The 13,906-nt window shown below is 38.3% G+C and overlaps 1 protein-coding gene across 2 annotated transcripts in view; it reads left to right on the top strand.

Moving 5' to 3' along the window:
• Positions 1-13,906, top strand: part of LOC128753630 (regulatory-associated protein of mTOR-like) — a 126,957-nt gene that overhangs the window by 2,523 nt on the left and 110,528 nt on the right. For both annotated transcript variants that reach the window (XM_053855481.1, XM_053855480.1), the window contains exon 3: positions 12,333-12,435. In XM_053855481.1, coding sequence (XP_053711456.1) covers positions 12,333-12,435 — 103 coding nt within the window. The remainder of the gene's footprint in view (positions 1-12,332; positions 12,436-13,906) is intronic.

Genomic DNA, 13,906 nt, shown 5'->3' with positions numbered 1-13,906 from the left:
ATTGAGTATTTCTGTTTTAGAATCCATCTGTCTGATATTTTATTTGTAGATTCAAATGGTGTCAATCAGATTACTTTTTATTAGGGCTTCTCAATATTGGAAAAAAAATGACATGATTTCTCTTTCGTTGTGCTATTTATTGCAATATTAATTAAATAACTAGAAAGAGTAGCAATATGTGGAAATAACTAGGTACTAGGTTACCAGTGCTGGCAGATTGGGTTCCCTTTACGCAACTCTGGCCTTTCAATACACATGATTTTATTATTATTATTATTATTATTATTATAATTATATTATTACCCATGTCCATCCAACAAATACAAGTGTTGACTAGTCAGGTTATTTATGACATTATTGATTAAACGATGTTGTCTGATGCAGCATATGACTGAAACTGCAGATAGTATATCTTTTTGGATTACAAAAGTCGCACTGCACCCGCAATATCTGTGGCATTTCCACTGTAAATCACTGCTGCCAAGGCATCCTAAATCATCATCTGTTCCTTAAAGTGCATTTGCCTCTTTATATAGCTCTCTGTGACTTGTTGGGACCCCAAAGATTCGTCATTTTACCTCGAGTTGTGGGAATAACACACAGGCGCTGTCGACACAGCACAGTCTTTTGATCGACATCATCATTGTGAAATCCAAAAAAGCTTCATATTTCATATGTTGATTTTTCTTTTGGGGACTTCATCTCCCACTGACTCTTTTTCCTGTTCTTCTGTTCTTCTGGGATTTCTCAGTGATACTTAAATGAAACAATACAAAAGTTGAAAAGGGGAGTCAACATGTGTTGTCATCACAGACATTGTCCATGTTTAGGCAGAAATAACTTATGGTCAGCCAATGATGGTTTTCCATGTTTTTGGGTGAGCGATTCATCCATTCCTCCATTGCCATATAAATAACGAATATATCACCGAAACAAATTTCTCACTTTTGCAGATTCCTTTTGCCTACAGCTATTTTTACGTACTTCTTGCAACATGCAAAAAAATATGGGATCGATGACTCACTACAGAGGGACATGTATTTGCCTTTCGTAAATACTGTGCGACACAGGCTCCGTGGATTAAGTTACAGGATGCCTGCCGCAGGACCGTGACCGTCACATGGTGTCAATATTACACTATCTTGTCCTGAAATGCATTAAGAAAAGTCTTGTTATGATGATTTCTGAGTCGGGTTTATTTTTATAACAAACAGGTTGGTTTAAGCTGCTCTAATGCGTGATTGATATTTTTGTTCTGTTGAAACCGGAACGTGTTGAGGGCCTTGTCTCATCACCCATCTTTGTATGTAGTTATTGTTGCTCTGTCAACGTAGAGTGTTTTTAGGGAGGTGGCCATTTTGTAAATTTTGCTTCTATATAACTGAAAACATGAACATTTACATTTTTATGTAGGCACAAAGGAACTTTGTTAGCATGTACTATTCTGTGACTGAAGAAATAAAAATGCACGATAGGATACCTTTAAAAGGGTTGCATGTTACCCCGTTATTTTTTTGTGCTTCTTCTGTGCGAACAAGTTTCAACAACTTTCATCACACATTACCTATGGGATTCAGTTTTAAGTGTTTTATTGCCAAAATGGCTGCTTGTTTATGTTTTTACATTATTGTTTGGCGTTTCACGCAGATTCCATGGCAGGGGGGTTGACATTCATTCAGAAAGTATCATGCTTGAACTGTGTTATCCCTTCATAACTCAATCAGTTTATCTTATCTTTATCATAAGATTTTTTTTTTCAGTTTTTGAGTCAGATTTGGATCAGTCTCAGAGCTTCAATCTGACGGATGTGACATTGTGTCATGCGTGTCATGGTGAATAGGAGGAAATGAAATTACTTCGCAGACACCAGTCACGGACTGTTGTGGTGACATGATCTCTTGTTAGGCTTTCATTTCCTTCCTTTTTCTCTATGACAATTTACGCCTTTTTGTCCTCCAAATTAGCTCTGAATTCAGTGTTACTATTTATTACAAGTGAATTGAGTCATTCACTGTGCAACTACTGTACCAATGCAGTACAATTCATAAAAAAGTTGTTCTGTTCAAAACTTGCACATGCGAGTATTGAGTCCTTGTTGATGCTCACTTGTTTTATCAAACAACAATGGTATTTCATGGTCGCTCAATTCTGTTGCACGAGTGATTGAACTTAAAAGCTCTTATTGATGAGGACTTAAGAAGCTATTTTTTTCTGATTGATAAGCAGTTGGCTGCTGCAGTTGTGTTGTAGTGTTCGTCTGATTTAGATGGTGCGTTGAATGTTGCTTTTCTACATTTCAAAGTGAAATGAAAAACGTTTAAAGTATTGCGACGAAGATGGTCATTTTGTAAACGTAAACTAGGCATGACTTTGAAAGTGCAAGCGTTTAAAATGTTATGTTGATGGAACCAACTCTAATAGTTTGGGAGATGTGATTGCTGAAGAAAAGCGATGACATTATAGGGCCCCTTTAAAGGGTCCATGACACAGTTCTGTACATGCATAAATATACAGTATGAAATTATCTTGGATAGAAAAGTATATAAAGGATGGAGATCTTCGTAAATAAAATGAGTGGAGCAAGTTCAGAGAACAGGGTGTTTGGCTCTCAGCAGCGATCAGTGCACTGCTGACAGTTTTGAGGAGTTGCCTGCTCTTCATGAATCTTAAGGCCTGAAACTTTGCAACGGAGAAGCTGACTGACCCAGCCGGTTTTGGACTGAAAGTTGATGGGATAAGATTATGTCCATTTTCTTAAAACAGCAGAAAGAAGCAACAGTCAAATGTTGCTTGGAGAAGAGCAAGTGCCTTTGTTGTGTTTTGGCTGAGATTGATGTGCACACATCAGATAGATGAGACAATTGGTTGCGTTAAGTTACAAGCTCAGAAGGGGCAACAAATAATGACTCTGTTTTTTGACAATAGTGTCACATTTACTTTACATATGTGCATTTTGGAGCTGACTGATTGCCATCTCTGGTCCTTCACCAACACATCTTCATCCTGTGATAAGCTCCAGTCATCGGCTCCAAAACAAATTGATTCAAATATATGTTATGAACCTGCTCTTCTACCACAGAAACCACAAACGAAATGTTGAAAATCTTGTGTACACTAAATGAAAATTCTGTTGATTGGATCTATGTCATGGACCCTTTAAGTGGCTGCAAATATGTTGTCATTTGTAATGATGGGCGTTTCCCTTTGAGAAGCAACCACGATCCCCTCTGGTGTGGGAGCACAGCTACGGCATATTGGATACTGGAGGCCCTCACTGTTAATTGTAGCTGGTTTGTCTGATGTAGCTGCGGGAAACTGGTGCAACAACTTGACAGTAGAACCTGATATTCTGCGCCTGGGCTCTCATTTAGTGCAGATCCACAGCCTGACTGTTTCACTGCCTCTTGACTGCAGCACGTGGTAATGATGGCCCAAGTTATGCTGTCCCATAAAACCTGCATAATTCACACAAATGAAAGCCTAATGCCACCACTGCAGGAAATGCTGATTAGCACGACACCATTACAAAGTGCACAATGCAGTGATTCCAATCAGAAAGTCTGGATAATTTACATTTTCAGACCATTGACCCTCATTTGTTCACTCTCTTTTCACTTTCTCTTAGCTCAGTGCAAGCAGTGGAACATGATCCGGTGATTATGGAATTTCTCAAACCCTGATATGCCTCAGTAAGACTGTAATTTAATGAGCACAGGCGACTCAACAGCAGTTCACCAGTACATGTACACGTGCACACATGCCCCCTTGCGCAACATTAGCCAATTTAATTGATCAATTTTGTGCATTGTCCGTTTAGTTTTTGAATGCTCAGGTGGAACTGAATAGTCAGTGCACACACCATTATAGCATTTTCTAATCTCTGCCCTTAACAGCCACTAGCTTTTTGTTTTGGTCCAGCTCTTCCTTCATTCCACCAGAAAGGTCAACTCTTTGCTCTCCACTAATCTAAGTTTGGTCATATTGAACACGATTTCTTTCCAACATAGTGGACACTGATGCAGTTTTGGTGTAACAAAATCGATTTCTGGGCTTCCCGGGTGTTTTTGTCCTAATTATTGGATATAAATTCTTTTTCAAAGCTCTGAGGAGGCTGTTTTTGCTGGTGTTTATGGGTGGATTTATATATATATATATATATATATATATATATATATATATATATATATATATGAAATTGCAGTTTAATGGTGTAAGAATAATTACCACAAGAAGCCACATTTTTCAATTTCAATGAATTTGGTGCATAAGCACAATGAATCATGATGGTGGCTATATTGAAGTTTTAAATTTAATCTTATTTAAACTAAGACCCTATTTTTAACTCAGAGCAGTGGAAACCCTGGTCATTGTGTAGTGAAAAACTGATCAAAAGCAAACAGATTGCTGGATTCTGAAAAGATTCTGTGTTGTCTAGAGAGCAAACTGTTCAATTCAATTCAATTCAATTCAATTTTTGTTGTAATTATATGTAATAATCGTAATAATGTTGTAATTAATTAATCATGATTAACTTGTTAAAGTCCCACTTATATATATATATATATATATATATATATATATATATATATATATATATATATAATGTATAGCGGAACTGCCAGTCTTCAAAATCTGTACTTAGTTACTCTGAGCAATGAAAAACTACATCTGTTCCAGTCCCAGTCGCTCCTCCGTAGGTCTGGAGCTTGCCTGTCTTGCGACAATATTCAGCTGTAGCAGGATTGAATAAATGAGTCATCATGAAAGCAGCTCATTGTGGTAATACAAAGTAAGACAGGCAGTCTTTACTGATTTGTCTTCCGCATCATTTGCTGCAGGCAATCAATGTTTCTACTTCATTAGGCTGCGTACAGATTTTCAGAGCCACAAGCAAACATTGAAATGTCCTTTTGTTAAGTACCTGGTCTCATTAGCGATTTTTATAGCATGGTGCTGTATTTTCTCTTGTTTATATGAGCAGTTGGAAAACTGTGACCTCTGACCTTTGTGGGAACAAGCTTGCGAAATTGATCTATTGATCTGTAATTGTGCTTAAAGGGGCCTGATGATGCTTTTGCATGTGTTAAAACCTGTGTTGGCAAGATGAAGCATCGCCTTAATGTATGCTGGATTATGGAAAAATGTCATTCTTCCATTTCTGAATGTGAAAAAAAAATCCTACCCATTATATACATAAAACAGTTTTACTAGAGACGCTTGCCGACAGATTGTAACAGAGCGCCGTGATGGACCCACAATGGATCATGCGATCAATGGTGCACCAAACTATCTGAACACCTCCACGACTGTGGCAACTTTCCGGCGAGATGAGGAAGCATGTTTTTGACTCTGAGATAGAGAAACACATATTTAGTCTTTATTAATGAACCCACTGCGAAGGCTCAGTGGTGGTTTGAATTCAAGCTGCAGCTGTACGAAAACCTCCCTCCTAGAATAAGAATCCAGCTTGTGCTGAAGCTCTTTTTTTTTTTAAAAGAATACTTTGCTTTTGCCACGTTAAAAAAATGCTTGTCCAGAACAACAATGAGGACAGAGGAATTTAGATACTTGAGTTTGAACCAAATATCCACTCGACATTGACTGAATTGTATGCAATGTAACAATAATGAAGTCATGTAATGGTTTTCCAATAGTCGTATAGCTTGTCAAGTAATGCATTCAGAAAGTATTAGATGAGGTTGAAATAAACATGCATTCATTACTTCAAGCATTCTAATTCCTTTAAACAGATACTTGTGACAAACCTGTATTACAAATTGGTAACACAGTGAAATGGCACAGACTGTTTCACTGTCTTGCTTCCTGCTGTCGTGCAAGCCTTCCTCAATCAAGTTGCCCAGAGAATCTTGAGAACCTTTTCATATTCATGGTTGAATAAACTTTAACTCTCAGAATAGACTGTAAAATTCAACTTTCAATATGATGCAGTGCTGTTTCATTTTACTCAACCTGAGGCAGTTTCTCTGACAGCGGGCGAAGCTCATCTTTCCCTTGAAAATGGTCAGGCACTGTTGGTATCAAAACAACAGGAGTGACTTGTGAGAGGAAGAACAAATAAAAGAAAATAAATCCCGCTTTGAGTCTTATGTGTCTAGTTGCAGCCCTGTTATTACTCAATATAACAACATTGATGAAAATGTGTCAAATTATAATAAGATATTTTGTACTTCTTGATGTTTGGTTAATAGTTACATTAAAACAAATAATAATTCTTCATAAGTTAATTGTTTTTGGCATCCTTCATTTTTTTCCACAGACCACAGCTTTCACTCCTCATGGACCCAGCGGAAGCAAATGTGATTTATTGTATATGCAAATCATATAAGTGATTTCTTTGTTGGTGTCCACCTGACCTGTTGCTGCAGGCTGTTTTCCCAGGGGAGATCGATCCTCCCCATCGTTAGTATGTCCCTTATTTATTGCAGAGCGCACATGCAGAGCAATCAGAAGACATCGATTGTGGCAGTGGGCTGAACTATGGGCTACATAGGAGGCGCTCAGGAGGGAGGTGGAGGCAAAGGACCCCTGGAGACTTGTGTAGTATTCATTGGATACCCATTCATTATATACAGTAAATCAAGGGAACAGACACATTTTCTTATGCTTTTTCTTATGCTTTTTTCTTTTTTCTTATGTTGTCAATGTCACTGCTTGCATGTTTTTTTTGTGATTTTTTTTTTTTTCCCTTGTTGTATGGAATGTGACTATATGTCATATTCATAACATATTCATAACACAGTCTGTGCGTTTTGTGTGCGCACTGTAAAACCTTCATACAGTATATCTTTGTCTTTCATCACGATGTGCATGTTTAACTCAACTCATTGCCTCGTGGGCGTTCGCCTCCGCCAACCGGTCATGTTGCACTTCACGCCCACGTTCATCCTAGGTCCAGCCTGGATGCTCTGTTTTTATTTGATGGAATTCATTAGTTCTGGAGTTTTGTTGTGTGGGCTTTCAACAACATACAATCACAACTTTCATTTACGATTAAATGTTGATAATGTTGCATCAAATGTTTGTCAATCATGTACCAAGAATAGGAGAAAAATCTCAATGAATAAATTCACCCTAATATATTACAATGGTCGGATTATGCCCATATATTTTTTTTAATGTTCTACCATGCAGCAATTACTTCCTATTACCCCACGTATAATTAATGATAATAAAACAATCTTGACTTGACCGTGTTTATCATGTCTTGCTGTGACTTTGCGCCAATGTGCTTCTGCAGTTTTACTCTAATTACCACCCGACTCCATCTGAACCAAGTTGATAAATGAACTAGTTCCTGCAACATCACACTGTGATGATGAAGTGGAACAGCGAAACACTTTCTCCTGTTTGTGGACAGTATTTGCATACAAAGGAAGGTGGAGTAAATTAAAGCTTCCCTCGGAAGGAAGCAAATAAATTCATCAGGGTTGTTTGTACATGGACGATAATTAAGATAGGATTAGAAAGGCATCTGAGCAAATCACTGCAAGAAACAGAGGGACAGGACACCCTCTTGAAAAGAAGTTCTTTTGTGAAATGGGAGGGATTCACTATTTTCCAGAGGCCAAATTTTGTCCCTGTCTCCTAGAGTTTTGAATGTAAACGGTTAAGAGGAAAGAAGGGGTATAACTCAACTTTTCATACTTTTATTCAAGGACCTATTTTTTTTTAATTCTGTGAGTCATCTTTCCTGGAGCAACCACTTTTAACAGGCAATTGACAGCAAGCAGGGTAGCGACTGTGAACTGTGTTTTCTGGTGTGGATAGCTCCTCAAAAGAAGGAAGAAGTGATGCAAGACTGCGCCGAACTCGATTTCAGCCTGAGCCCAAATGTAATGTTTTCTGAGAGGGTAAGTCTTTTCATGAAAGCCGTTTTTGGATCAGATTTTCCGTGTGCGTACTGTATGTTCGAGTGGTGGGACTTGAGTCAAGGTTTAATCTAATTAGGGTTCTGATTGAAGTTGAATCAGTACACATCTGAAGTATCAGGGTTGAATTGATGAGTGGTTCAGTCCACTCTTCTATGTACATGTGTTCTTGAAGTGTGGACTTAACCACACTGATGCTCTACCTTTGCACCTAAAATGGTCATCTTTGACATTTCAGAGGCTCTGACAGAAACATTGTTTTCTCTCTGGGTGTTACAGTACCGTCGATCTTGTGCTGTCATTTGTTCAAAAGGTCAGATCTGTCTTCAGTCCAGAGCTGCGCTCTGTTATTTATCTTGCCTGATCATAAATGTCTATACCCAAGATGCAAGTGTAAATGCTTGGTGTGTCAGGTCAGGGACGAGGAACAGTCCAGCTTTTGCTCAAATCAAATAGGGCTGCACTGATCGCCCTTTTTCTGGCCGATATCGATTCCGATTGGAAGGCCCAACAGGCAGATATAAAATATTTGCAGATTGTTTGCTTTTTTTTCTCCTCAACTAAATCATGCAAAAGTCACTTTTTTATTTTTTCAATTAACAATGAACAGATCGAACCCAAAATGTAAACTTGTTAAACAGCGGAATGTTAACTTATAACCTGACAGACCGCTCCTTTTCATCCACTACATGTCCAGGGAATGAGTATCTGGGGTCCATGTGCTCTATTAGGTACTGATCCGGTCTCCAACGACAGAATCCGGCTACTCGTCTAAAACAATTACAACTCCATTGGCAATGGTTTCGACTGGAGTTAGCTCTGGTTAGCATTCGTTCCTTAGCCTCTTGGTAGTGATCGAATTTGACGCAGCGATTTCAAGCCTAGTGTCTTCTTTTAGTGCTGTGTTGAATCTGTGGGTACACAATTTGCAAACAGCAACTAGGTAGTCATTTTCCTGACACTTTGTCATTTTTACATCATGTCGTAAAAGTTTAAACAGTAATAACATTTCTCATCATATATGTATATAAATAGCATCTTATTAAAATAAATAATGAGTCGAAATAAGAAATCGGCCAATATTTGCCATTCGATCCGCCGTTCATGATGACATCGTAAATGCCCATATCGGCCACGCAGATTCATTGTGCAGCCCTGAAATAAACTCCAGAAGTTGACACAAGTGAACTGTAAGTCAAATGAGAAATGGAAAATAAATGCTCAATATCTTAAACTTGTAACCACCTGGTTTAAGAAAATTATTTTTTGGCTCAAATCTATCAATAAAAATTACAAATTCAACAGGTAGTCTGCAAAAACAACACAATCAATCAATGATTTTATGCATAGTAAATGCTTGCACCTGTCTGGGACTTGTTAATGAACACAATATATCTACATATGAAATTGCTTCCATGTTTGATAGCTCACATTAACAGGAATTGAAACACATTGGAATAATTTTTCATGGATGCATAAAAAATCGCATCAGTTTCTAGGTCACCCAAGAAGTATCATGCCATTGTCTATGTGGATGGTGAAAGGGCAAAGCATGTCGTGCAAGAACAAACAAAACACAGCGACTCCATGTCCTCTTGCACTATTGCACGAGTGGAATCTGATCCTGCAGATGTCTGCAGCCTGCTGACATTTTACTCAGTCAGTGGTATTGCAGAAAGCAATGTAACTATCTCAACAACACTAATAACATTGTTCCTCACAGTAGGATGCTCAGTAATACCCCAATGCTCATGAACTGGACCTCAGGTCCGAACCTCAGGTCCGTATACCAAACAGAGATTATATCTGATGCAACCCCTGAAAGGTCACTCTCCAGCAGTGATTACCAGGTTCATATGGGTTTGTAGAATTTTCAGGACCGCAGTATTCTTGGAAACATGCAATAAACCTGTGGTGCGAATCTGCAGCCCAAAATTAATCGTACCCCCAAGGGGTCTTCTGAAAAATGTCAGAATCAGAAGCAGCTTTACTCGCCATGTTGACAATGTACAAGGTGTTTAAAGCACATACAGTGTGTGTGTATGTATGTATGTGTATATATATATATATATATATATATATATATATATATGTATGTATGTGTGTGTGTGTGTGTATGCGAATGTACAATGACCCCACATTGACAGTAGATGGCAGTTTTACAGATTTTCTTAAGGCACTCGTGAGAAGTGAAGAAGAAATCAATAAATGAGAAAACTGTCACTGCAGTCACATGAAGGATGATTTATTACAATTTGATTGTATGTTGTTTTGTTAAATTAAAATGTCAGTATGTGAGTTGGTCATGAGGTGTAGTGCCCGTGGAACCGAACACCAACAGAACGCCACCTAAATCAAGTTTGCCCATTTCAAAACAGCTTTTAAACTTTTTAATAGAATTACGATCAGCTGTGTCGGAGTTATTCCGTATTCAAATGCACAAAACCTGCCATAATTCACACAAGGCATGCTGCTGAAAACACATCAAAGAATTTGATGGCTTGTCCAAGGTTTATGATATATAACTATTTCCTTGAACAAGTTAGTGCTGCAGGTCATCACTTTTACTGATCACCACTGTTACCATGGTGACACAAGACCTGAAATATTTTCAAGACTTGACTTATAAATGGGGAAATGTGTGCTTGCCTGCTGGTGCTCATTTGATTGCCGTCATTCGTTCACATCATTCAAAACACAAAAAGTCTAGATAGTGGTGACTTTTCTAAATCTTTTTAAAAGCTTTTTGATATCTTTATGGTTGTCCCACTGTTTTCTGTCTGTTGGCAGTGTTTGCTTTGCTATTACAATTTATCTGCATTGTCCTGGCATTCCTAAAACTTGCATATGTTGTGTGCAGTTGAATAAGTTTCACTGCAGTGATGAGTTAGGCAGATGGTGGACGTACATGTTGCAAAATTCCTTGAAAAAATTTCCACTTAAATGTTCAATTGTTTCTCGTTTAGTGTCAGTGCCGGCATCGTTGGAACTTTTGGCACTCGTGCTGGCTTTGTGTAGACTGTAGAAACAAACTTGGCTTTTTGATGCCTGGGGAGTTGAGCATTATTGCTGCTGTGTAAATGCAGTTTCATGAGGTATGGTTCTTCTTGCAGTCGTCGTTTTCACTAGGGTCGTCTCTGTGTAAACATTATCAATATCTTTTCTTTTTATTTCTTACAACATTGCCAGGGAATTGCCAAATACGTACTCTGCTCATGTTCAACAGCCTTCTTGTGAGGCGAAGCAATTTCAAAGCATTTGTTATTCGGAGCATTTATGGAAATGATTGTTGTTTTGATGATTGTCAAGTGTCCAGGGCCTAATTCATTATGCATCTCTATCGTTTTATACCAGTGTCGGTCCAGAAAAATGTTCTGCCACGGAAATATTGGTTCACCTAAGGACGTCATTTCTGAAAATGAAAAACATGTAGACTATGCAGCTATCGAATAATTCAGAAAATTCAGTTTGTTAATCAGATAAAATCTCTCTCTCTCTCTCTCTCTCTCTCTCTCTCTATATATATATATATATATATATATATATATATATATATAGCTTTTTTTCAGTTACAGAGCACTTACAAATATACATTACAAATATGTTTCTCTTAGAAATTTATGTTTTTCAGATATTTTGTTCTTGCAAGCAATGGTAAATTGAATACGCTGTTAAATTGACCTTGTTTGGGTTCCATGGCTCCAATCCGGATGCCTTGGCTGAAGGTGCTGCATCATCGAAGAGGACTAATAAAGGCCATCTAATCTAATCTGATCTGATCTGCTGTTACGAAAGGCGGCTTGGTTGCACTGAACACACAACCAAGTTTGTCAGGACATCCAGGTGTAAATGCTCCCATCCTCTTGACCAGGGGTCACCAAACTGTTCCAGAAAAAGCTGAAGTTGGTGCGGGTTTTTGTTTCAACCAGTCGAGCACACGCAGCTTCACCAACCTGGTCATCTCTAATCAGCTGTTGTCAGCTGCTGCGAAGTTCCAGGTGACACCTGGTTGGTTAAACTGTGTACTTCAATGGTGGAACTGACACCTGCGACCCCTGCGGCCCTTTCTGGAACAGTTTGGTGACCCCTGCTCTTGACAGTTTCTGTCAGATAGTTTTTATACACAGTCCTTATGTGTTTGTCCTCACCTCTGCAAGCTTTCCGTCTCCTATGTCTCCTGTTGCGTTGGTGACATAAAAACATGCTTTTCCACGCTACAAGCTGAGAGTGAGGTTTGCCGTAATTTGATGTGAAATTCACGATTACACAATTTACTCAGATGTGTCTGTTTCTCCCCTCTGTACAGCTTTTGTATATGACATGAGCTAGGCTGTTGACATTCAACAACATTTTTCAGCATTCAACAATGAGCATTTTATTTGTTTATTTGTTTGTTTTATTTGTGCATTTTATGGTCTGATATGAGAATTATATTGCTTGCAGATGAAGACCGTGAGTGTGGCCTTGGTGTTATGTCTCAATGTGGGAGTTGACCCACCAGACGTGGTCAAGACTTCCCCCTGTGCCAGACTGGAATGTTGGATTGGTAAGTAGAATGAAAATTGAGACGTGACGTCCACCTTGTACAGGTCTCCGCTTTATTCAAACCATGACCTACTCACGATGGCAGAATGTCTAGAACCTTGTTGCTTTATTGTAAAGATATTGCTAGGTAAAATGACTAAATAATGGTATATTTTTTTATAACCCAAGATCTTCCCATGTCACTACTTCATGAAATACTTTCCCAAGACTTCATTTCACATTCTGATGTTGGGTTCCTTCATGCTACATTTTACCTTCCTTTCTTTGCTTGTTGGGGAGTCTGTGCGTGCTTCAGGTCTCAGGAGGCAAGAGTTCTGACAGCTGTGGTTCAGTTCAGAAGAAACGGGTTTACCCTGTGGCCAACAACTTTTGGGCCGTTCAAAATCAAAGTAACTTCTTCGATCGCCAGAAATGTGTTTCAAAGAAGCAAAAAAAGAAAAGAAAAAGTAACTTTTTCAACAGCACAAATTATTGTCATTACAAAATCTATATTGATCTGCGCCTCTGTTGTGCTCTTCAGTCAAGATATACTGTTTAGAGTTTATCTTTTGTGGTCAAATACTATCAATATGTCAAATACCTTTTTGTCAAGCTTTTTTTTGGTTGCCTATCATTATTTTCCCACAAGTTTGATTGGCATGATGGCACTTTTTACATACAATGCAGTCACTCAATCACAGTTGACTGTGGCGTTCTTGAATTGTTCTTACGCAATCCAGGAAGTGTGCTTTGAGCCATTGTCCACCGGCTTCAATCACATGCTATCCACAGTGGATGGCTTGTCATTACGGATGGAGTGATGTTCCTTCCCTTTTTACTCGTTTCATTTTGCCCAAGTGTTTTCACATATATTATGCCTCATATATCCAAAAATCCCGCCCTCTACTCCGCATCTCCCCAATGACTTTGTGCTTTTGTCCAACTTAATCTTTTTATTTTATCGACTACTCTCAAAAATTGCATTTTCTTTGCCTCGCTACAGCTTGGAGTCACCTTTGTGCTGGGGATGTTGAGGCCATTTTTTAATAATGCTGCCAGTTGAGCTTTAGTTTTTCACATTTTCCTGCATGGGATGACCTTCATTTCTATCTGAAGATTAGACCAAATGAACAATGACTAGACTACTTCTCTGATTTGTTTAACATCATCTTCTTTGAGAGAAAACATACATCCCCTAAATACATACTGTATATGACCCCAAACTTTATAAAAGTGCTTTAATTCATTCGAAAGAGACAAAATTGTGCGAGAACTTACAAGTCAAAATACAATGATTATGATACAACAAATAACTACATTTTTAAGACCTAATGCAATGCAGTTGTGCAATTATGTAGAATCCATTGTCTGTCTGTATTGTGGTACTATATAGAGATGACGATGTATTTAATTCTGTGGAGTTTGGTTCTGCCATAGCTCCAATCTTATCTCGTGATTTCTATCGGGATTTAAACCTCATCCTTCATCTGAAT

This window comes from Synchiropus splendidus, chromosome 2 (genome assembly GCF_027744825.2).
Source record: "Synchiropus splendidus isolate RoL2022-P1 chromosome 2, RoL_Sspl_1.0, whole genome shotgun sequence".
Lineage (NCBI taxonomy): Eukaryota > Metazoa > Chordata > Actinopteri > Syngnathiformes > Callionymidae > Synchiropus > Synchiropus splendidus.
Note: the sequence above shows the minus strand (reverse complement) of the source record. Positions and strands in the feature narration are given on the sequence as shown.